The 21,785-nt window shown below is 48.8% G+C and overlaps 1 protein-coding gene across 2 annotated transcripts; it reads right to left on the bottom strand.

The window, feature by feature from the left end:
• Positions 1–75: 75 nt before the first annotated feature.
• LUC7L (LUC7 like) lies at positions 76–19,063 on the bottom strand. Of its 2 annotated transcripts, XM_058850168.1 has the most exons (11): positions 18,869–19,063; positions 17,000–17,094; positions 12,083–12,181; positions 11,272–11,382; positions 10,501–10,644; positions 9,950–10,126; positions 9,198–9,286; positions 4,974–5,003; positions 3,921–4,085; positions 2,826–2,887; positions 1,442–1,577 (listed from the first exon to the last, which is right to left on the bottom strand). In XM_058850168.1, the coding sequence occupies exons 1-10, from the start codon at positions 18,927–18,929 to the stop codon at positions 2,860–2,862; spliced, it is 999 nt and encodes a 332-aa protein (XP_058706151.1). In that variant the 5' UTR covers positions 18,930–19,063; the 3' UTR covers positions 1,442–1,577; positions 2,826–2,859. The 2 variants fall into 2 exon arrangements, with proteins under 2 accessions (XP_058706150.1, XP_058706151.1); XM_058850167.1 differs by lacking the exon at positions 2,826–2,887 and having other exon boundaries at positions 76–1,577.
• Between the last annotated feature and the right edge of the window lie 2,722 nt (positions 19,064–21,785).

The following is a 21,785-nucleotide window of genomic DNA, read 5'->3' as shown; positions in this document are numbered from 1 at the left end:
GCGGGGCCCGGCCCGTCCGGTTTGGGCGGCGGCGCGGGCGGAGAACCCGCAAGAACGAGACCGGGCAGCAGCGGGAACCACAAACACAGATCTTTAATGCGCTCAGACCGCGGGAGAACAGCACAGGCACGTACAGGCACCCCGAGCGCGCGCCCGCCGCCCCCCGCGCCCCACACGGAGGTTACAAAAACAACACGTGAAACCGCGGAATTAATTGTAAAAACGGACAGGGGAGGGGGGCATGCACTAGGGACTGACACCGGGAGAGCACCGCGGCCGAACCGGAGCCGCGGTCGGGGGAAAGGAGAGAATGGAGGAAGGGGGGAGCGCCGGCCGGAGCCCGCCCCTGGGAACGGCAATTAACGGCGGCAATTAATGAACCGCAGCGAGTTAACGAGCGGCCGCCGGGCTCCTGCCCGCCTCGGCGGGGCACAAGGGCTTCACTCACACCGTTCCCACAAAATGCCGAGCCGGGGGGTCGCGGCTGGGGCTGGCACAGCCGGGCGCCTTCTGCCCCCGTGGGAAACAAAGGCAGGTACAAATCAGCGAGTGACACCGGACAGAGCCCCCGCGGGGCTGGGGACACGGCCCGTGACCCCGCGGGGCACACACCGGCACGGGCTCCCGCCGCACATTCTGCCTGCCTGGCCTCGGGAAACACACCGGCTGCAGCTCAGAAAGCCCCGCGGGAAGCTCTGAGTGCAGTGCACAGTAAATAGGCAGATGAGCTGTGGCTGTGCTTCTCTAGAGAAGAAACCAGCCAGGTTTCCCACTGCTTTGCTCACACCAACTATCTGAACTGTAAAGGTAGTAAAAACCAGACTTGAGCCCAGCTTAGAAATGTGTTTCAGCTCATTTGGTCATCCTCAATGACAAACAGCTCTCAGTATAGATCACGGCCAAATTTTGTCTGTTTTGCCTTAGCTGGGCAAGTGAGGCAACTCTCAAGTGCTGGAGACAAAAATGAAGTGGCTAAGTACTAAAAGGAAGACAAAAAAAAAAAAAAATCTGAATTTTCTTTTAACATATATAAACAGAAGGAAAAAATATAATTGAGAACCAGTGCTACTGGTGTGCTCACAGAGGGTCAGGAGGTCTTTTGGAAAGGGCTGAAGCGTTACAAAGGTCAGGGCAGCTCAGGGCTCCAGGCACAGCATGGCCCCGACCGCTGCGCTCGCTGCGTCAGGACAAACACGGGGTGTCCACACTGGCCTGGACTGAAAACCATCCATTCAGATTTATTTATTCCTACTAAAACAAAATCCTGTTAAACAGTACGTAACTCTGTGTCTCTACAAACTCACAGCTATCTGCCAAACAATAAAAATCCCAAACTACAAAAGATGAGTTGTATTCAGTAAATATAAATGGGAAATTTAGGCTTTGTGTAGAATGTTTATCAGACTATTTACAGTGCAACACAGATCGTTTGAGTTCAGATCTCTCCAGCTTCTCTCTCTTCTGACCTCTTGGAACGAGATTTGCCATTTGTGCTCTCGTGCCGCCTCTCAGAAGAGCTCTTCTCTTTCCTCTCTCTGTCTCGGGACTTTTCTCTTGAAGATCGATCTCTAGAAGATCTGAAGTACAAAGTAAACCATCGCTATCAGCTTCACAACTAAAAATTATCAAATACCCACCAAGCAACATCTTTCCCTAGCAGGGCTGTGGGATACAAGATCAGGAACGTGCCTGGGTACTGTGGCACGGGGAGTGGGTCCCCCATGACAGCAGCTCTGGGCCCTCTGCGAGGTTTATTTCTCTGCAGCGCTGAGAGCACAGCACAGCCTTTGTTGCTCTTTCCTGAGTGATCCTTTCAAGCTGTTGCCACAGGGGCTCTCTCAGTTCTTCCTTGCACCCCTTACTGTTTTTCTGGGCCATCCTGAAGTGCCTACAATTTCTTCCTCATCTCTGACTCAGCTCAGTTCATGGCTTCCAGAGCACTTCTTTATTAAGCCCTAAGCTACTGGCTTTCTGCTCAACTGCTTTAAATACCAACTGGATTCTTTGCTGGCTCAGCCCCGAGTTTCTCACTTTGCATCCTTGACAAATGCTTTGGCAGCATCCTGGGTTCAAAGTCAGAGGATACAGATTTATATTCACAGCCCACAGCATGGGCGCATCTTTTCACAGCCACAGATTTTCAGCAGCGCTTCCCTGTGTCAGCCCACGCAGAATTAAACAGGAGCCTTCACATTAGGTCTAATCTGAAAGGCTGTTTCTTGTGTGATTCCTGCCAGCTTAGGGAATAGCAGGATTCAAAAGGAGCTGATCCTGAGTGAGCTCAGAAGAGGCTCCTACATTTTACTCCAAGGCTCAGTACACAGGTTTTTTTACAGTCACAACAGAAGGTACCCTAGAGGTTCCACTTTCATTCTTGTCAATTTTAAGGTTTGAAAATACTGCAAAATTGATATATCAAAACCCAACAGCCACTTCATTTTCATTAAACTGTGTCATTTAACATCAGTCTGTTTGATGACATTAACTCTCCACCTTTTCCACAACAATGACTTCTGCCTGCAGACTTCCTACCCTGAGATCTCCAGATCCTGTGACACTCTCCATTTCTTTCAGCAAGAGAGACCTCAGACCAGCAGAACCCGAGGGCAGATTTTTTTAACTCTCAGTGTGAAAACAGAAGCTACCCTCTTTCAGGAAGCAGGGTTTTTCTGTTTGTTCTCCTGTTTTTGTTATGTTTTCTTAAACTGATCCTGGCCTGTCCCCAGCTCTCAGCAATTTTGTGCAGGTGTGTCAGCTGGCCAATCCCCCTGCAATCTCAATGGGCTGGTTTGGATACGTTCAAGGGTTCCGAAGTAATCCCTTACCTGCTCTTTAGTAATAGTTATTACAGGATCTTCCTCACTTCCTAATTGTCCAAACTTCTTTTCTTTATTTTTCATGTTCAAGACAGATTTAAAAAAGCACTTTAGTATCTCAGCCATTGGAGAATCAACAGTATTTACACCCCCCCTCAATCATTAACAGACTTATTTTTCAGACCATTATTTCCCTCCCCTTCACCAGGAACCTTTAAAAGAAAAGCTGTTCTTACCCCTTAGCTAAACTGACACAAGACACACAACAATAGGTTTGTTTCTAGAATTGTACTTAAGTGCTGGTGCCTAATCAGTGCTAGAGCACTCCCCTATTAACCAGGAGTCTTTAAAAAAATCCAGATCTAACCTCAGCAAGCACCTGGAGGCAGACTTGCTCCTGGGCTTTGAAGGGCTGTAAGGGAATACAATGATTCCACTCATTTCTTCTAATACTCTACACACACTTGCCTCATCCTTCCTCCAACACAGAAGCTGTTTTGCTGAATTTCAGAAAAACTTTAAGCCTTTCTTTGGACTATAGTGCTTCTCCTCCAAGACAGAAGAATGGTATACTCCTCCTGTCCTGTATTTTTTTTTTCAGGAAGAAAAAGCACTGATTCTAAGAATCTAAAGATTCTAAAGAATTCTTTCTCTCTCAAGCAGCCTTCTAACAGAAGACTCCCCCCAGATCTCAAATCATAGACTCCTATCCAGTGTCAGCACTGAGAGAAGGAATCTGGGAAGCAGAAAGCAACTGCAGAAGTGTAACATCCAAACTGTCTCTAAGGCACGTGGCCCAGGGAAGCTCAGTTAGCTCAGGGAGTCTTCATGCTGCTTCCAATCCAAGGAGCCTCTTGAGGCTCGGCACTGCAGATCAGGGAACCTGTTTATCTCCTAGACTCTCCTCTCAGCTGGGATCTTGCTGTACAGCTGCTGCCCTCACGTGAGGCCCCTGGGAAATCCTGCTTTGGCCCAGGAGCTGGCACAGGCCACCACAGCTGCTCTGGAGAACCCTGCCACGCTCCTGCTCGCTTTACGGGCTAGAGAGGTCACTATGAGCCAAGGACTCCCCTTTCCAGATGCACTCCTGTCGGGAATACATACTTGTGTTTTGAGCTCCTGTCTCTGGAGCCGCGGCGGTGCCCTCTGCTGTGGCTGCGGGAACGGCTCCGGTGGCGCCTGTGTCGGTCCCGGGAGCGGGAGCGAGACTTCCGCCGTTCCCGGGAAGCTGATCTGGAGCGTCTCCGCCTCCGCTCCCGAGACCGTGATCTGGAGGGAACACAGAGTGTCAGTGCCTCAGATCTGCACCCCTGAGCTACCTCAGACTCTCCTGAGTAACAAATACCCAGAGCATTAACATAGCCCACCCCCTGCCCCCCACACCCCTGCTGACACCCAGGGCTGAGCCCCCACACCCACACAGTGAGCAGCTGAGTTCTCCTGGACCTTGTGCTGCCAACAAAATGCCAGTGGCTTACTCAGTTTGCTGGAAAGCTTATAGAAAAAGCTCCCACCATTACTGTAAGCATGTAGTAAGGGCCAGGGCAGAGCTTACAACCCTGCATCGCTCACAAGTGAGGCCCATGTAATTAGAAGAGAGGCCAAAGGAAGTGGCCCGTGAAATTACCCTAAGAGAATCTTCCTTGTGAAGATCCTTGTACTTCAGAAGCATTTTTATTTCACCCTGCTCTAATAATAAGAAAGATGCCAAAGGAAAACAGCAGACAGGGAGATCTCCATGTCCCTTATCACAGAGAATGTTGCCATAGCATTAAGGCAAACTCTTCCCAGAGAAGTGGGGGTTTCAAACTCAGATCTCTCTATTTTCACATCTGAGGTATTATATATATAACAGATACTTCAGACATTACAATCATGGAAGTATATGAGGCATTTACTGAAAGAGGCCTCGAGGACATTCATGGCTCACGCTCTGGAGCCCATCCTGGCCAGGCTACTCAGCACCTGCTCTAAGCCCAACGAGCCACACCAAGCTGAGCAGCACCACTGAGGTGCCCATACTGCACTTCCCATCTCTTTCAGGGAGCAAACCAGACACTGAGGCATTGAACTCCATTGTAAGACACAGGAAAAACCACAGTAGCTAGGGAGAAACACGAACAGGCATTTGGGAGAACTGCAGAACTGGGCACTCACCTTCGACGATCTCTATTTCTTGATCCAGACCTAAAAACAAGAGGGGAGTTAAGTGAGAGAAGTTATGATACAGCCCGTGGGTTTTCAATAGGAAAATTCATCCACCCTGGCAGCTCTTCACAGGAATAATCAATACCTCAAGTGATATATTAGGGTTATTTTTAAAAAAAGCTTGCAAATAAATAATTCTTTTAGCTTCAATTTTAGGAGCAAGAAGAATTTGTTAAAAACTGGAAAACATACATTTCTTCACAATGAGCTTCCTGTCACTATAGAAAAGGTCTAGAAACCAGGCACTATTAATAAAGCACGCAAATGAACCTTTCCAACTAATTTTCTGTGCATACTTGTTACATACTCTTTACTCTCTGCAGCCTAACAGCAGCTGGATCAATTCTTAACATTTTCAAGATGTGCCACTGTTAAAGAGGCTTTAATTAAAAAAAAAAGCCTTTTCTCACTCCTTGTATTTGTTTACCAAACGTTAGAAGAAATTTGCATCAATATTTTTTTCCCTTTTGGGAAAAATAACCAGGAAAAAAGAGAGGACACAGCCACAAGAGAAGTACTATTACTGACAAGTGACAGAGATAAACTGAAAATCCTTAGAAAGCACTTGAGAAGAATAATCCAGGCCTTGCTATCCTTTCTTACATTCCACGAGCTTCAGCGCTCGTGTGTGGCACTCTGAGCTTATTGCTGTCAGCATTAGCTCTTGACACTTTGTAAATAACAACTGCAGAATTCTTTCAACTTCAGCAGCACCATTACTCAGCACCACTTAAAATACCTCTGCACATGGAAGCTACACCCTCCCTCCTCCTCCGAGGCCACATTTCAGAGCCAGCTGAACATCACACGCTGTCTGAACAGTCTTGTTTTGCTTTAATTAAGAAGTGGCTCCTCTCCCTGTTTAATGACTTTGAGACTCTCTCCTGTAACTGCTCCCCACTGCACACAGACTCCCACAGAGCTGTTCTGGCATCTTGACATGAGAGCTACACACAGACAAGAATTTAAGAAGCAATAGAGAAGCATCTGTTTTAATAACATAATTTAAAACCATGCCTGGATAAGACAAGATTAAGAAAATGTGTGTGCACTGGCATGTCTTCACAGTGAAGTGGGATTATTCAGTCATGGTAGAAAGTAAAAAAAGCCCCCAAATTTAGAAAGGAATTCAGGTAAGGACTATAAACAAAGTAGAGCAGAACTTGGAGTCTACAAATGAAACATGCACTGTGGGAACACGTGACCAGGTGAAGGAAAAGCTGATAAACCAGGAGAGCAAGACAGTAAGCACACACCTCCATCCCCACGTAACAGAACCTGACAGAGCAGCAGCACCTCCTGTAGATACCTGGCAGGCAGCTGGATTTTTTTCATGGTTGTAATTACTCCAAGTTCTTAATGTTCTTTTTCCTCTTGATCACTTTATTCTGAACCACCAGTGCACACATCCCCTGAAAAGTCTGGCTGCCCTTCCATGCCTATCATCTGAGCAGGAGTATGCACAAAAACGATCTGATAATCACTCCCTAGAACCAAACTTCAGAACTCAGGAAGTATCCAACAAAACAAGCATTGTCCTTACTAGGCTGAAGCATTGTACAGCAGAAGACAAAAGAAGACTGCTGTCCATAGGAGCAAGAGGCAGAGCAAGTCTATTTTATTTATTCTTTCCTCTTTTTTTTTGTCCCTGTATCACAGAGACTTTCTGCTGAGTTTCATAACCTGTCTTTTGTCCAGTTTAACACACAGGAAATCCATTAGGGACCTTCACCAGACTTGTTTGCTGGTGTGCTCTGGAAGCAAACACCAAGGTCTGCACTTCCCAGCAAGCGACTTCTCCACATAATTCCAGTCTTCAGAGATTACTGGGTACCCAATAGCCACCAGCAACATCACACAAGATTTGTGTTTATTACCACTAGGGTGGCAATCCAGTTCACTCATTCCTATGTGGAATCACAGTTTATTGACAAATTCATTACAGCTGTGAGAGGCAGGGTTTCACAAGGGAATCCAGAGGTTTCCAGGGAAGTCACAGTGCCTGTCACTCACCAAAGACTCCCAAAGTCAAGCCATACTCTTCCTCTTACTAAAGTAACACCATGAAGGTGCTGTATAGGAGAATATGACAAGAGTTCTGAAGGAAAAATGTTTCCTGTGGTTCCTTAAAATACCAAGCTCTGGATAAGAGAGGCTGTCTGAAATGTGGTAGAAGTCACCAATTAGTTTTTGATGGAAAAATGCCTCTGTGAGCACGGTGTGCACAGCTCCCAGCAGATAGGTGACCAAGAAATCTGGACTCTAACCTCAGTTCTGACACTGAGTGTCCACTGGCAGAACTACTGTCCTCCCTCTGGTCAAGTTCTCATTTTGGAGAGGCAATTGATTTGACCTCTTCTGTATGGCACTCCTGAATCCTTCATAACAAGTTTTTTCTTTGGAGCACACAGGTGCCTCTGCACAGAGCCAGAGCAAAGCCACAGTCTCTAAGTACTGTCACATATGGAACAGCAAGGAATTTAGCCCAGCTCCAAAGCTTTCCTATTTTGAGCCTTAAATAAACATTCAAAAGCAGCTTTCAAACCCCCTCATCAGATGCATCCACATATGGACTACCTGTGAACACAAGAGGCTCTTTAGCTTTCAAGAATTGAGGGCTTGGGTTTTTTTTTAAAGAAAAACACTAAAACAAAACCACAGGCACACCACAGAAGGAAGAAAACCAGCATTTTGAGAAGATGTGGATCAACAAAGAGATCCAGAGGGTTCTTCCTGAACAACTCTGTTGAGCAATTTTCACAGAGAAATGACCTCCAGGAAGAAGAGGCACCATGGAGACAAACTGAGCCCATGTTAGGCAGGCTCCTGCTGTGGGTCTGCCATGAAGCAGCTGCATGAAAGGACACTTCCCATTTCACTTCCACATCTCTGACCACAGCAGCAGCAACAGTAGTCCCTTTTGATTAACTCCTGCACTCATAAGCTACTTCCAGATGCTGCAGCTCCCAAACTCAACTGGATTACAGCTGCATGGATAACAGAAAGTTGTGAGGCTCTCCATGAAGTGCTACAATTTGACAGAAAGCTGTAGCATGAACTGCTCCTTCAGATCACACCAGGCAATCCCCAGAGAAAACCCACATAAAACACCCTAACTGGAGTTATGCATAACATGCATAAAATAATATGGATAATGAATAACAGTTTGGGGCTCACATCTTCATAATACACTAAAATCACCATGCTGCTTCATGCCGGTATTTGTCAGCAATTCCAGCAATGTATAGCCAGAGCCATCTTAGAGCACACTGCAGTTATTAAGCTCATATTCCTCAGACAAAGTCACCCTTCAGCTGACTCTGAATTTCAAAACTATCTCTGCACAAGCAGCAAGGTTGGGGTCTTTTTGATGCAACAAGTACGTGAGGAGAAGCACACGAGGTAACCAGGGAGATGCTGTGACAATCAAAACAGCATTCCTACCCAGCCACTTCCTCTGCCTGACCCCTGCAAATAACCACCCTCCCCACACCAGGCTGTTTAACTCAGCTGTTTACACACAAGATGCCTCTGCAGTTCAAGTACAGAAGAAATTGTTTTTCCAGTTTAGCTGGCAAGATGCAGAAGACCTTGTCCTGAGAAAACCAATGTTCCAGCCCCTCCCACTGCTCAGGAATTACAGACATCTGAGCAGAAGGTGACACACATAGCTACAACCACCAGAAGCAGCCACTCCTTGGGATCCTTCAGCTTCCTTAGGAAATACTTGCCAAAGCTGTGCCAAAAGGACCTCACTTATTGTAGAGAAGTTACAGGCAGTCCAACCTTTTGTCACCTCCAAGCAGTGAAGAGGGTTGTCCAGGGAATTTCTGTATGACTACTGCCTTTTGAGCAAGCCTAGTCCTCACTCATCCTAAACTTTCCCACTCAGATGCTCTGGATGAGGGTATTTCATCCAGAATCAGATTCCCTAAGACAGGGATTAGACCAATACATGCCTGAAGACTACAAGGAACTCCCATCTTTTAGACACAGAGTGGAGATTGAAATACATGTACAATCACTCCAAGGTGAGTGTCCCAAGATGCTCACACACCATCTGAAGCACATCCAACAGCCACTCCAGAAGCAGATGCTGAATTCCTGCAGTGCTCATGTACATGGAATCAGATACTTCTAAACTTCACAGGCCAGTTCCCAGGTCCCACTCACCGTCTGCCCATCCTCTCCTCTCGTTCTCTCTCCTCTCTCCGTCTCAAACGATCCTGGTTTCTCTTCTCTTGCTTTTCTGCCACTGTTTTCTAGGGGAAAAAAATAAATCCACATCATATTTCAGCCATACAGTAACAGGTCAGATCTGCAGAAAGACCATTCCAATAGCAAGACAAAGAACCATTTCACTGCATTTTATGTGCTAAGTTAAGATGTCTATCAAGGGTCTCATTTTTCTCAGTTGAGGCACTGACCTCAATGCACAGTGAGTGAGGCATAGGAATCACAACTCTTACTCAGCTAAAGGTCTTTGTTTGCAAGCAAGGCCAGTACCACAAACCATTACGAATCATTTTGGAAAACTAATGGCTTCAGTTACTCAAGATCTTTTCACTGACAGAACCATGTGAAACTTCAGTTCAAACATTTCATTAAGAGGTTTCAAAGTAAAAAAAAACGCAGAGTAACAAATTTCAGTCATGTTAATGAGAATGACTGTACTGAAGCTCCAGGGAATAAATTACAGCAGTGCTCTGGTTTGACTGATTCTGAGGGTACATATTTAGTCACCCAGAAAAGACAGAACAGAGCCCAAGACAAAGCTAAACAAAGCTCCGTTTGATGTTTTGGGGATTCTGCAATCGGAAATTTCTGAGCTTTTACCAGCCCTCTGCAAAGAATCCTGTATTAATTTAATACAAGTGTTCAAGGTCTTCAGAACTACAAAGAGAAGGTTTAAAACAGAGGATTACCCTCAGCTGATCGAGTTTCTCACGAATCTGAATGAAACCCAAGTGTAATTTGCCTCCGAAGTGGTCAGCAAGACGCCGGTCGTTGTCATGGAGACCCAGATATGCTGAACAGACTTCACACACACGCAGCTTCTGCTGCTGGAAACTGGATGCAGGCATTGAATTTCGGTATTCTTCCTACAGGGAGGCAAAAAAACCCCACACAAATGTCAGGGAACCCTTACATAGACACAACCCTCCAGGGAAACCCCTGCAAAGAACTGCTTTGAAGAATCAGAACCCAGCCTCACACAAAGGAGGTGCCACACAAGTGCTTTGTGGGCGCAGCTAACCCAACAGTCTATCCCTGCAAGGGACTGGTGACCAAGTATTTCAGAGGGCAAAGTCCTCCCTGCCTCACTCAGCTCTCTGCACTAGGCAAAAGTTTCTAAAAATCTTTTCATCCACCACACCACACTGCCACCTGATTGCTGGCACACAGGAACAGAGATAGAAACCACCCAGCCTAGCCCAGGCTCCTGTGACAACTCACAGGAGAGCCAACACTGTACCTCTGCCTCTTTCTTTTTCGCTCGGACTTTCTCCACTTCCATCAGGATCTTTTGAGACTCATCAACATTTCCTTCAGCTCCCAGCTGTTCAGCTTTAGCTAGGAGTTTTCCAATATCTTCATTCAACTCGTGTACTTTCTCTGCCTGCAGAGAATAGTTAGTTTTTAGTAAGACAAAAATGTGATAAAACTTGCAGGACAACTTTTCTTTTTTTTTTTTTAAGAAATACTGTGTAATGAAATCTGTTGTTGGAAGATGACCATGAACCTCCAAGAGTCCCCAACAAAAGGGACTGGTGGACCAATGTCAGTGCAGTCACAGATACATGGTAAAGAGAGAAACTGGATGTGGAGAGATCACGATCTGCCAATCATTTCTGGCTTACAGGTCAGCACAGAGGCCACAAAATCAGCTTCAGAAATGTCTTGTGTTGGCCCAATTAGGCGAGTTCCCAAAAAGAAAACTCCATGAGCACTTGTTAAATGAAAAAAAAATCATGGGATGATGGATTTACTATTCTGAATCATTATGGTAACGTTTCATAGCACAGGGAAGAAACCAATATGCTTTATTTCCATGCTAAAGCAATCTCTTGGAGTGCACGGTGCTCTTTGTCTCCAGAATAGCCAGAGCAGCTCCTTGAGGAGGATGACTGGAATCCCCAAATCCTCTGTGGAGCCTAACTCCCCAGCATCACTGGTGTCAGAGAAACAGAGCACCAGTGCTCCCACTGAGACTTTCAGAGCTGATGTTTAAATGAGAGGCCAATACCTTTGCAGACACTTCAGCACTGATCTCTTCCTGTGTCTCAGCCAGGCGTTTCTTGGCCAGTTCTGTTCTCCTGTCACACTCTGCAATGAAGGATTCCAGGTGATCCATCGCCTGCATGATCAGACAAAATTATGAATGAAGGTGCTCTCTGTGCCAGATGTAGCTTTGACAGCCAACAGCTGCAATCCTGTATAATGCTCAAACAACCTCAAGAACAGATGCTTTTAGGAAAAAACCAAATGACACTTTGCAGAACAAGTTACATTTGACCCCTGCCCTGTAAACCTGACCCAGTTCCTTTACTCTGACACATCACAGGATGCTCCTCACATCAACACAGCTTTGCACTGGAACTTCCTTCCTATGCAGGAGCAACAGGCACAAAGACAAAAACACTGGAATAACATGAAAAGGAAAGACAGAACTGTGCTTTCCCTTGATCTGTTCCATCACAGAAAGGTGAAATGAAAGCTAAATCTGACAAGTTAAAATACTGCGCAAGTTTTTAATGTTAAATCTCTTTCCGGGACAGGACATCAGGTTACAAGAACCTGGTACAAGCAGGTGTGGGATCCAAGGAATGCCAGAGAGCCTCCCAACCAGCTGGGTAATGGGGTGGCAAAGGCCATAATTACACTTCTACGTTCTCAAGTCAGCAGTCAGGCTGACATTCAGGAAGGGGCTGCACATTCTGGACCGGTAACACATCAAGTAACATGAAGGGCTGAAATGGCCACCAAGTTCTACTGCTCAGCCCAGTAACTTCAAAAACTAGTTTCCTTAAAAGTAACTAGAATTTCTCCATACTTACATCCAGCTCAAAAAACAGGTCTCTCTCTTTACTTGCAATCTCATAATCTGCTCGCAGAGCCAAGTCATGGATCTTTGTACATTCTCCCAGGTCCATTCGCTGTTGAAAGGAAAAGAACCCACATAAGAACCCTCCATTATGGCAGCAAGCAGCAGGCATCTCCTGCCAACTGCACCACATCAAAATAAAGTCTTTTCACAAAAAGCAGCTTTCTCTTAACCTCTCAGTACCAGAACCGGCCAGAAGAGCTATATATTTGCCAAAATTAATTTTTTGGGTGTTTTGGGAACATCAGAACAGCCCAAATACTTTCAGTCTAGTCCTACTCCTGCTCTAAGTTCCAGGGCAGCCTCAGAAATGGCTGGAGGGAGGTGGGTCTCCTTCAACAGGCACCAACTGCAAATGCCTTCTATCCTGGAGCCACAGCACAGCAAAACATACCTGCAACCCTGTTTAAAGCTCATCTGGAAATGCACATCTGTGTCAGGATGAGCCCAAGTAACATGACATACCAAACTGTAGGATATACACAGAATGCTTCCTATCAACAACAAAAGGACTTTAAAGGATTAAGGTCTACAGCCAGTAGAAATGCACAACCCCACACTCAGCAATAACAGACTGTTAATTCCACAGCCAGACCCTTCCCATATCCAGCTGCAGCCTGGAATTTGAAAACCTGCCCAGCAAAGCTAAGTCCTACACATAAGCCCGTTTAATGAGAGTCTTAAGGGCATCTCCCTTCCCAGAAAGCTGCCCTTCCCTCCCACTGCACTCCATGCTATTTGAATTTATTTTTTCTCCCACCTAGTAGTTAACAGCCACATGAACCCAAGTCAATTATGCTCTCAAAACATGGAAGCTGCAGTTCAACATTTTAAATTTTTATCAAATAACATTTCTCTTATTCTTTGAGTAGAAAAAGAAAATGGCATTTGAAAGCCAAAATAACATAAGCCCTAATTGTGAGCCACCATAGGAATGGCAGGGTACATGTCACTGCATGAAGGAACATCCCAGCCCACCCACCACCTTCTTCTTTCACTGTCACCACCAGCCCCAAGGAGCCCAAACCTCAACAACAGGTGTCAACAACATGCACAACAGGTGTCAACTCAGTGACCTGCAGAGAAAGCTGAACTGGGATAGCACTGAATCCCTGTGGAATATCACAAATTAAAACTGGGGATGCTTACATGAAACAATCAGTGCTTAGAATGAAGCACAGCAAGTAAAGCAAACTCTACCAGTTTATGCTCAGGTTTTCAGCAGGTGCTTATTACTGCATTTCCTCTTCTAGAAGAAGAAAAAAAATCCACATGACTTGCCACCATTTAGCCTTCCTCATTTTGCTCAGATGTACCAGAACCAGGAGGCCACAGGCAGCAGGCTACAGAAACAGGCACTGCATCCAGAATACTCTTGCTGAGCTCTCTAATGATAGAAATTTAATGCCTACAAAAAAAGCATGCTGGTACTTTTACAGCTTGATCATGTTCAACTTCAGGCAAGCCACTTCAAAGAATGCTACAGAGTTACTATTATTTTATCACAAAAATAACTTTCTATGATGTGACACATCTTTCATTCTTTTGGTCACTCTACTGAGATCATTTTATAAATATTCTTATCTGAGCTCTTCCTGCAAGCTGAGCCACTAACCCCACTTCAGAGAAGGGGCTCTGACTACTTCAGAGCAGCCAACAATGCTTGTTCTGAAGCTCCCTATTCCTCTCCCTGCTTGTTAGCAGGCAACAAATCCCTTAACATCTTCCTCAGGGAAGAACATTCAGTTCTCACCAGTTCATAAACCTCAAATCTTCCTCCATGTTGTTTAAGATGTTCTAGTGCACGGAGACTTCCACAGGTTTTGCTCACTCAGGTAAGACCAGCAGCCCTTCCGCCTCAAAGTCTCCTCTCATCCCAAGGAGAGAGAGAGATTCCCTTTCCACAGAGACCATGACCTGCTCCAGTCAACACTGGCTGGTTTACAACACAGCTATGTGAGACAGGCAACCAGCAGAGCCTGAGCAAAGATTTAATCATTTCCCATACATACAAAGAGACTGAATACATTTAGATGTCATTGACAATTAGTCCTGCTCACATTTGCTGAGAAATCCACATTCTGAGGTACCTCTTATGATCTCCTGAACTGGCAACTCACCACAAAATGAAATTTCCACAAAGAAGACGCTTTAACAGTGATCAGAGATGCAGAGTTTCATCAAAGTGAAAAAGGAAAGCAAAGACCCCCCTCTCAACCCACAAAAAAACAATTCTAGAACCTACAGATTTTAATTCATATTTCCCAGTAGGGAACACAATTCCCTGGATGTAATTTCCAAGGTTTGTTCAATCTGGGCAGCTTTGAGGCTCATCTGTCCACCTCTTAGTAGAGCTGAAATTCAGGAGAATTGCCAGCTGATGCCATCTCTCAATGTGCTACATTACTTTCACTGACAGAAATATGCTTAGCATGAACAGAGAGAACCCAGCACTCACCACAAACAATGTGGATGACAAGGGCCCTGGTAACAGCCTGGTAAACCAACTCCTGTTCTCCCAGAATGTTCCTCCTTACCCACAGAGACCAAAGAAAACCACCAAAGGTTATTTAGTGGTTAAGTTCAGACAAGTCTCTGGGGCCAAAAAGAGAATAATCACAGGAACAAACCAACTTAAAATGACAGCTCTTACGACAAAGAACACTGGTGCACCTTAACAAAGCAAAGATCAAAAGGCCTTCTGCAGCTCTTAGGAATATTCCAGAGCTTTGCTTACAGTCTGGACTCCTTTTCTTATCTGCATCTGAAGGTCAGTGAGTGGGACCCATCATATTTCACTGAGCACAGCTCCCCAAGGGATCAGCTTCCTGCTTGCCTTCAATCAGCTTCCCACTGAGGAATATCTGCACACATGAAGGATGCAGCAGCAACAATGCCTTAGGGGAGGACACAGTAGAGCAAGCATCAGAAGGCTTAGAGCATCTGTTGGAAGTTTCCAAGAGGCCCAAGGTCCTGATTTCTGCAGTAATACACCCAGAGGTGGATTATACCCCAGCCACCTGAGACAGATTCACCCATGCAGCTCTTCCTTAGCAGTGCACAGTAAAGCACCAGTGGAGCTGCCTCAGATCACGAGGAAGCACTGCACGTTCCAGCTAAGTTTCATTCTGTACTGGCAGCAGTGACAGCTGAAATGCTCTTCCTGTTCTGGGCATCACATGTTCTTTCAACACAGATCTGCAGCACCAGTACTTGCTCTGGCCCCCAGGAACCCGATGACAGAGGTGTAGAACTCCACACCCACTTCAAGGCCACCACAAAATCATGTGAGTGAGCCACAAGATCACTTATGCAGGAGCAGTCTTTCTTCCTGCTCCTGCAGTTTCTGAGCACAAACTCCACAGCAAGAGGGAAAGAACAACTCAATCAAGACAAGTAACAACAGAAGCAGAAGAAACAAATTCTTCAAGGTGCTTCTCTGCCCCAGGAGACTCACAACCCACCTGAAACACTTCAGACTCCATGCTTTGGCATCACCTAGCACACATCACTTGTGTTGAACTACTCCTTCAACTCACCATTTTGTTTCTGAAAACCTGCCAGCAGAGGTAGAAGGCAGCCTTCATGTTCAAAACACCCCTTGGGTCCCAAAAAACTGCTGTAGAATCTCGTGCCAAAAAACATACCCTGACCACAGTGACCTATACAAAGGACTGAAGTTTAAAATTCTGAAATGGAGGTGAAGTCATACGAAGGCTGATGGAGCAATCACTGAAAAATACATCTGAGCTGCAAATGAATTTAAAAAAATACAGGTACTGAGATTAGTATTCAGCTTTTCCAATCTTATTCTGCAAAGGCAGCCACTGAGAAGGTCAAGTCTGAGTGCTCAGAGGAGAGGTGGCTTTTGCTACAGCTCTTCCTACCAGTGCTGCCACACTCCTGCTATGGCAGTGACACAAGCAGGGCCAGCAGTGCCAGCCCTCCCTTTGCTGGAGACCCACTGTGTCCAGCCAGCTCCCCAACCAGCAGCAGGAAGGGCTAGAAATAACCACAGCATCTTTCAACAACCTGGTTAAGTGGACAGACACTGTGAATTGTCACAGTATTTCATGCAAACAGCGAGGGCAGAGATGGATTTCAAACATCCATATTCACCTCCATCCTGCCTCTGCTGCACAGCAATGGTGACAAAAGACACAGTTTTCTTTCCAAAGTCGGGCTGCAGCTTTCATCTGGGAGCCTCAAATGAACACTTACTTCACAAGAGCTCACTGCTAAAAGCCTGCATCACCTTCTGCTCTCAAAGGTAGCACGTGAGCCAAACCTTTGAACGCTGGCCAGCTCTGTTCCCACAGGGAACAGCAAAGGAGCCGAGACAACTGTCTGAAACCAGTCGGGCAGAGTGACACAAACAACCAACACTCATCCAGAGATGTGATCTGCCAACATCACCCCAATAACAACAGAAAAGCTGCTCTTCCATCAAGGCTGGGCAGAGGAGACTGAAAATCTCCAAGGATTAGTGCAGCTGCTAAGAAAACACTTGCTAACCTGAAGATGCAGCAGTGTACCAGGGCAGCAGCCTAGCTACAGGCTTGGAACCACCACAGGATAAGTTGTAAGCTCTGACCATCTTAAGCTGCTAAAACAGAAATAATTTTGCAATTTCCCATGGGATTGTGAAAGAAAAAGCATTTCAGGTGAATTTTGAGAGCTTTGGTATTTTTTTTTGTTTTGAGAAGTGAGAGCAGTTCCTTACACAGGTCACAGGAAGTGGAATTAGGATTGTGACTGCTCCCTGAGTACAGAAAGCCTCATCTCTCCTAGAAGTCACCCACCCTGCACTAGCAAGAGTTGTACCAACATCCTCCTCACCAGAATCCCTTATTCCAGAGGACATACTTACTGTTCCAGCCAGGATATCATGGGGACAGCAATCCAGGAGGTGGCTCTTGCACACACGATCGTCTGTAAACTTCACCCTTTGTCTGGTTTCATCTCCTGAAATTCATGTGTGGTTTAAATAAGGAGACATTAGAACACCAAGAAAACACAGGTGTCGGCATGAACATTTCACCTCAATATGCAGATTAAAATACTTGGTGCTCCTGCTCCCCAAAATTACTCAAAAAAAAAAGAAATATCTTAGAGGATAACAGGATATTCTGGAACACTTATAACTGGCAACAAACACTATTTTAGCATTTATTCATCCAGGACACCATTGCTGGTGAGCCAAGCAATGTCCAAGGCCTGTCATCCACATAAAGAAGCAGCACAGCCAGAAGAGGAAAGGAGACAGACAGGCTGGCTCCCAGCCAAAACTTGTTATTTTTTCCACCCTTTTCTTTTTTAACTTTGAAAAAGGGGCAGGGAGACACCAAACCCCACACTATCAGATCACAAAACAGGGCTGTGCTTGGCAAAATTTATAGGCAACTGCTCTTTGCTCAGGTGATAATTGAGCCATCAGTCTGTTTGGTTTGGAACCCAACCATGCAGGGTGTGCTCTCCCAGGCCCTGCAAGGAAGGAGCTGGCAGGTCCTGACCTGGAACACACCACGTGCTTCCCACCCACAGCCCACCCTCAGAGGACATTTTACACTCAGGAGCCACTTAAAACGAGACAATATCAGAAAAGCAAAAGAATAAATAATAAAAAAAGAAACAAAGTTAGTCAATACACACTGCGAGCTCCAACACATACTATACCCATCTGCATTCTTCAAGACCTCAGCTGCAGAATTTTATGCCCATTGTTGAAAAGTTTTAAAGGAAAAGCTTTCTTGCCCACACCTGCAGTAAGGAAGTCAGGGGAATGATACATAAAAGTAAAGGCAAAGTGGTAATGGTATGTGACAATTTTAAAGCTCATCTGTGCATATGACACAGGTATGTGTAATACTAAAGTATGAATATAGTTTAGGATTCACAAGCATCCAGGAATAATGTTGTGTCTACTGATTTTTTTTTTATTTTTTTTTTTTCTTTCTAAGCTACACTTTTAAAGTTACTTGTGAAAAAAAGCAAACACTTTTTTTTTTGTTATAACAGCTTTAAAAATTGGTTGTGACTCACGGCTCGATGAACATGAGGCTTTTCTGCAACTCCCTTGCAGATTGATGTAGGCAGGCAAAGATACACTGAACCTTTATAAATAAAATAGAGGGGCCACAATTGTTCAGTTTGTATGAAATAAAAATATGGGAAGCAATTCAATAGCAACTCAATACACAGAGAAAGAAAAGCACTTATTCACTTACGAAACAAAGTGCAAAGTGCCTGGACAGCCCTGTTAACGTGCCAAAGGGAATTTAAGTACCCAGCGAGTCGCAGAAGGGAGACACAAACCGCAGCGGGACCGTATTTTGCACGGGCTGTCACATTTCTCGTCTCGGACAGCACCCGGCGCGGCCGGCGCTGCAGGCACACCTACCTACGCGCCTCTGGACGTGCGGGCACGGAGCCGGCCCTAAAGCCTGTCCGCGGCACCGGGGCCCGGAGCGGCGGGGCCGGGCGGCGCCGGGCGCTCTCTGGGGCCGCGGGCGCGGCGGGACCACCGCCGGCCAGGCGCGGGCCCTCCCGGGCTCCCTCCGCCCCGAGCGCGGACAGGCCCGGGCCCGCTCCGCCGCCCCGAGGCTGGAGCCGGGCGGGCGGGGGCGGATCGCGCCGCAGGTCCGGAGCGGCGGCAGCAGCCGGGCCGGGCCGGGCCCCGCGCGGTGAGGCGGCCGCCAGGCCGCGGCGTTTCCTGCAGGCCCCGCCCGCCCCTACTCACCGTCCCGGGCCGTGCCCATGAGCTGGTCCAGCAGGGCCCGCATCTGTGCCTGGGCCGACATGGTGGGGCCGGTCCGGAGGCGGCGGCTCCGACCGAGACCGGGACAAGGGCCTGGGGCGGCGGCGGCGGCTCAGCGGCCTCAGCAGCGGCGACGCGCGGCGAGCGCTGAGCGGAAGCGGCCCCGCCCTGTGCCGCGCTGCATGACGGGAAGGGTAGTCCGCCAGGGGGCGGGGCCCGAGGGGCGGGGCTGGACGGGGCGACTTGGTGGGCGCGGTCAGCCCGAAGGGGCGGTGATGTCAGAGGGGCGTGGTCTGCCCGAAGGGGCGGGGTCAGCCCGAAGGGGCGAGGTCAGCCCGAAGGGGCGGTGTCGCTATATGGGCGTGGTCTGTGGGAAGGGGCGTGGTCTGCGGGAAGGGGCGGTGATGGCAGAGGGGCGTGGTCTGCGGGAAGGGGCGTGGTCTGCGGGAAGGGGCTGTGCTGCCATATGGGCGTGGTCTGTGGGAAGGGGCGTGGTCTGTGGGAAGGGGCGTGGTCTGTGGGAAGGGGCGTGGTCTGTGAGAAGGGGCGGTGGTGTCAGAGGGTCGGGGGCAGCCCCAGCACGGCCCCGGGCCCGCCGCGGTGGGACCGGACCCCAACAGCGCCGTTCCAGCCGTCCCGGGGCTCGCCGGGTGTGGGCACAGTAGCCAGGCCGCAGCGGCGCCCCGGGGACAGGCTGGTGCCCGGAGCAGGCCCGGGCTGCGCTGGCTGCAGTCCCCAGCGCCCTGTGGCAGCACGGGGCCACCGTGGGGAATGTGGGGAGGAGGAATGTGGGGCACGGAAAGCGTCTGCCGGGGGTGGGAATGATAAGATCCATGGCCGGGGCAGGCGGGAGCAGCAGGAGGCAGGGTGGATGCATAGACAGGGGGATGAAATGAACCCCCTTGCACACGGGTACAGCCAGCAGAACACCGAGGCCGGGGCAGTGCAGGACTGGGCGGTCCGTGGCTGCTCTCCCAGCTGCTGGGGCGGAGGATGAGGCCGTGGTTTTGCAGAGAAGCTTGGGCTGTTTCGGAGCTTTTGCCGTGTGCTTTGTTCCCTGCCTGGCTTTCTGAGCTCCAGCTCGCACCACTCCCATGAGTTTTATCTCTTTGTCTCTTCACCTTGAGCTCTCGGCTGCTCTATGGATACTCCCTGTGCCGGAGAAATTCCACCCGCTCTTTTCACTGCCACAGGGCTACAAAGGCAGCGAGGATCAGAGCCAGAGCCCTGGTACAGGATGCTCCGTTTGCCGCAGCCACGCCTGGTTTTCCCCAGGTTTAAAGGGAAGTGCAGCGTGAGCCAGCCCCGGCAGGGCAGCGCCGCCGCCCCGCTCACCATCCCGGGCGAGCAGAATCAGCCTCACCGCAGAGTGGGGTCTGCGACCTCCCTGCTTGTCTGCGGGGGTCTCTGCAGACAGGAGACCCCTTCCCTGTGGGACAGGAGCTCCTTGTGCCCGGCCCTGGGAAAGTTTGGAGCAGGGATGGCCACCATGGGCACTCGAATGGGGGTAGATCCACATGCCCAAGACTGCTGCAGGAGCAGGGGCGTTGCCTCTCCCTGCTGCTCGCCCTTGGAATGGTCCTGCAGAGCCCTGGGTGTTCCTTAAGTGCGTTATTCCTTCCCATAGAGGACGGACACCTCATCACTGCCAGCTCTGTGAGCCAGCAGCCAAGTCGTGCTCCTCACGCCTTGTCCCACACCTGGACCTCCTCACCAGCATGCTCAGACCCTTCCCACCTGGGCACAGGGACAGTGCAGCCCTCTCCTCCTGCCGGACTGACCCTGAGGCTGTGGGAGTTCTCCCCATCACCTGCCCTGCAGGAAGAGGGCCTGGGACAGAGGCGATGGGACAGCAGAGGAAGCCGCCTTTCCCCGCGGATCAGGGATCAGGGACCACGGCTTCCAGGGCTGATTCCCCGGGTTGGAGACGGTAGCAATGCCAAGCTGTGCGCTGCCACTGTGAGAGAGGAGAGGGAGCTCTGCGGAGCCGGAGCCGCTGCCCAGCGCTGCCCCTGCAGGGAGCCCCAGGGCTGCCGGCCCGGGGAGCGGGTCGGTGACAGCCCTGCCCAGGCTGGGACACTCTCCTCGCCAGTGCTGCACCCTGCCAGGAGCTGGGGACCCCATCTCAGCACTGCAGACACCTCAGAACACGGTGCCCAGGGCAGGAGGCAGGGAAAGCTCCGAAGGGGAGACCAAGAGCTGCAGTCAACTCAAAAACAGGAGAGCAGGGCAGCTCTGGAGCAGGGCTGTGGCTGTCCCCAAGCCCAGTGGCCCGTGTCCCACTCCCTGAGTGTCCCCAACACCGGTGACAGGGTCTGGGTGCTGTGTCAGGCCCCTGCCATCCCGTGCCCTTTGGCTGTCAGGGGCAGGCTGTGCTGTGTCCTCTGGCCATCCTGTGTCCCTGGTCACCCTGCATCCCCAGCCATCTGTGTCCCCTGTTCTGTGCTGCCCCAGATGACCCTGCTGGCACGTCCTGCTGCCAAGGCAGAAATGGCACCTCTGGTACAGCCTCTCTGAGACCTGAGCTGATGGCTATTGTCCCTGTCCTCACAGGGGAGGTGCTGCGTGGGCCAGCACAGACACGGGCCACAGTGCAGGGTGAAAATGCTGTCATCCAGTTCTGTTCTTGCCATGGGACTGGCCCAGACAGTCTCCACCTGGCATGTCCACCTTCTCATCCACAGGTTCTAAAACCCCTCCCAGGGCTGGTCGGGGAGCCCAACATCCATCTCTAAGGGGCACAAGGCTGGAGATGAGTGGTCTGAAGCTGCATGAGGGTGGTGCAGGACCTGGGGGTACCCCACAGAAAGGCTTTGCCCACTGCAGCGGCAGCCCCTGTTTGCAGAGGCATCGCTCGATACACAGTATGTTCTTCAGAAGATCCCTACTCCAGGAGTCA

Source organism: Poecile atricapillus, chromosome 14 (genome assembly GCF_030490865.1).
Source record: "Poecile atricapillus isolate bPoeAtr1 chromosome 14, bPoeAtr1.hap1, whole genome shotgun sequence".
NCBI lineage: Eukaryota > Metazoa > Chordata > Aves > Passeriformes > Paridae > Poecile > Poecile atricapillus.
This window is presented reverse-complemented; position numbering and strand designations above follow the sequence as displayed.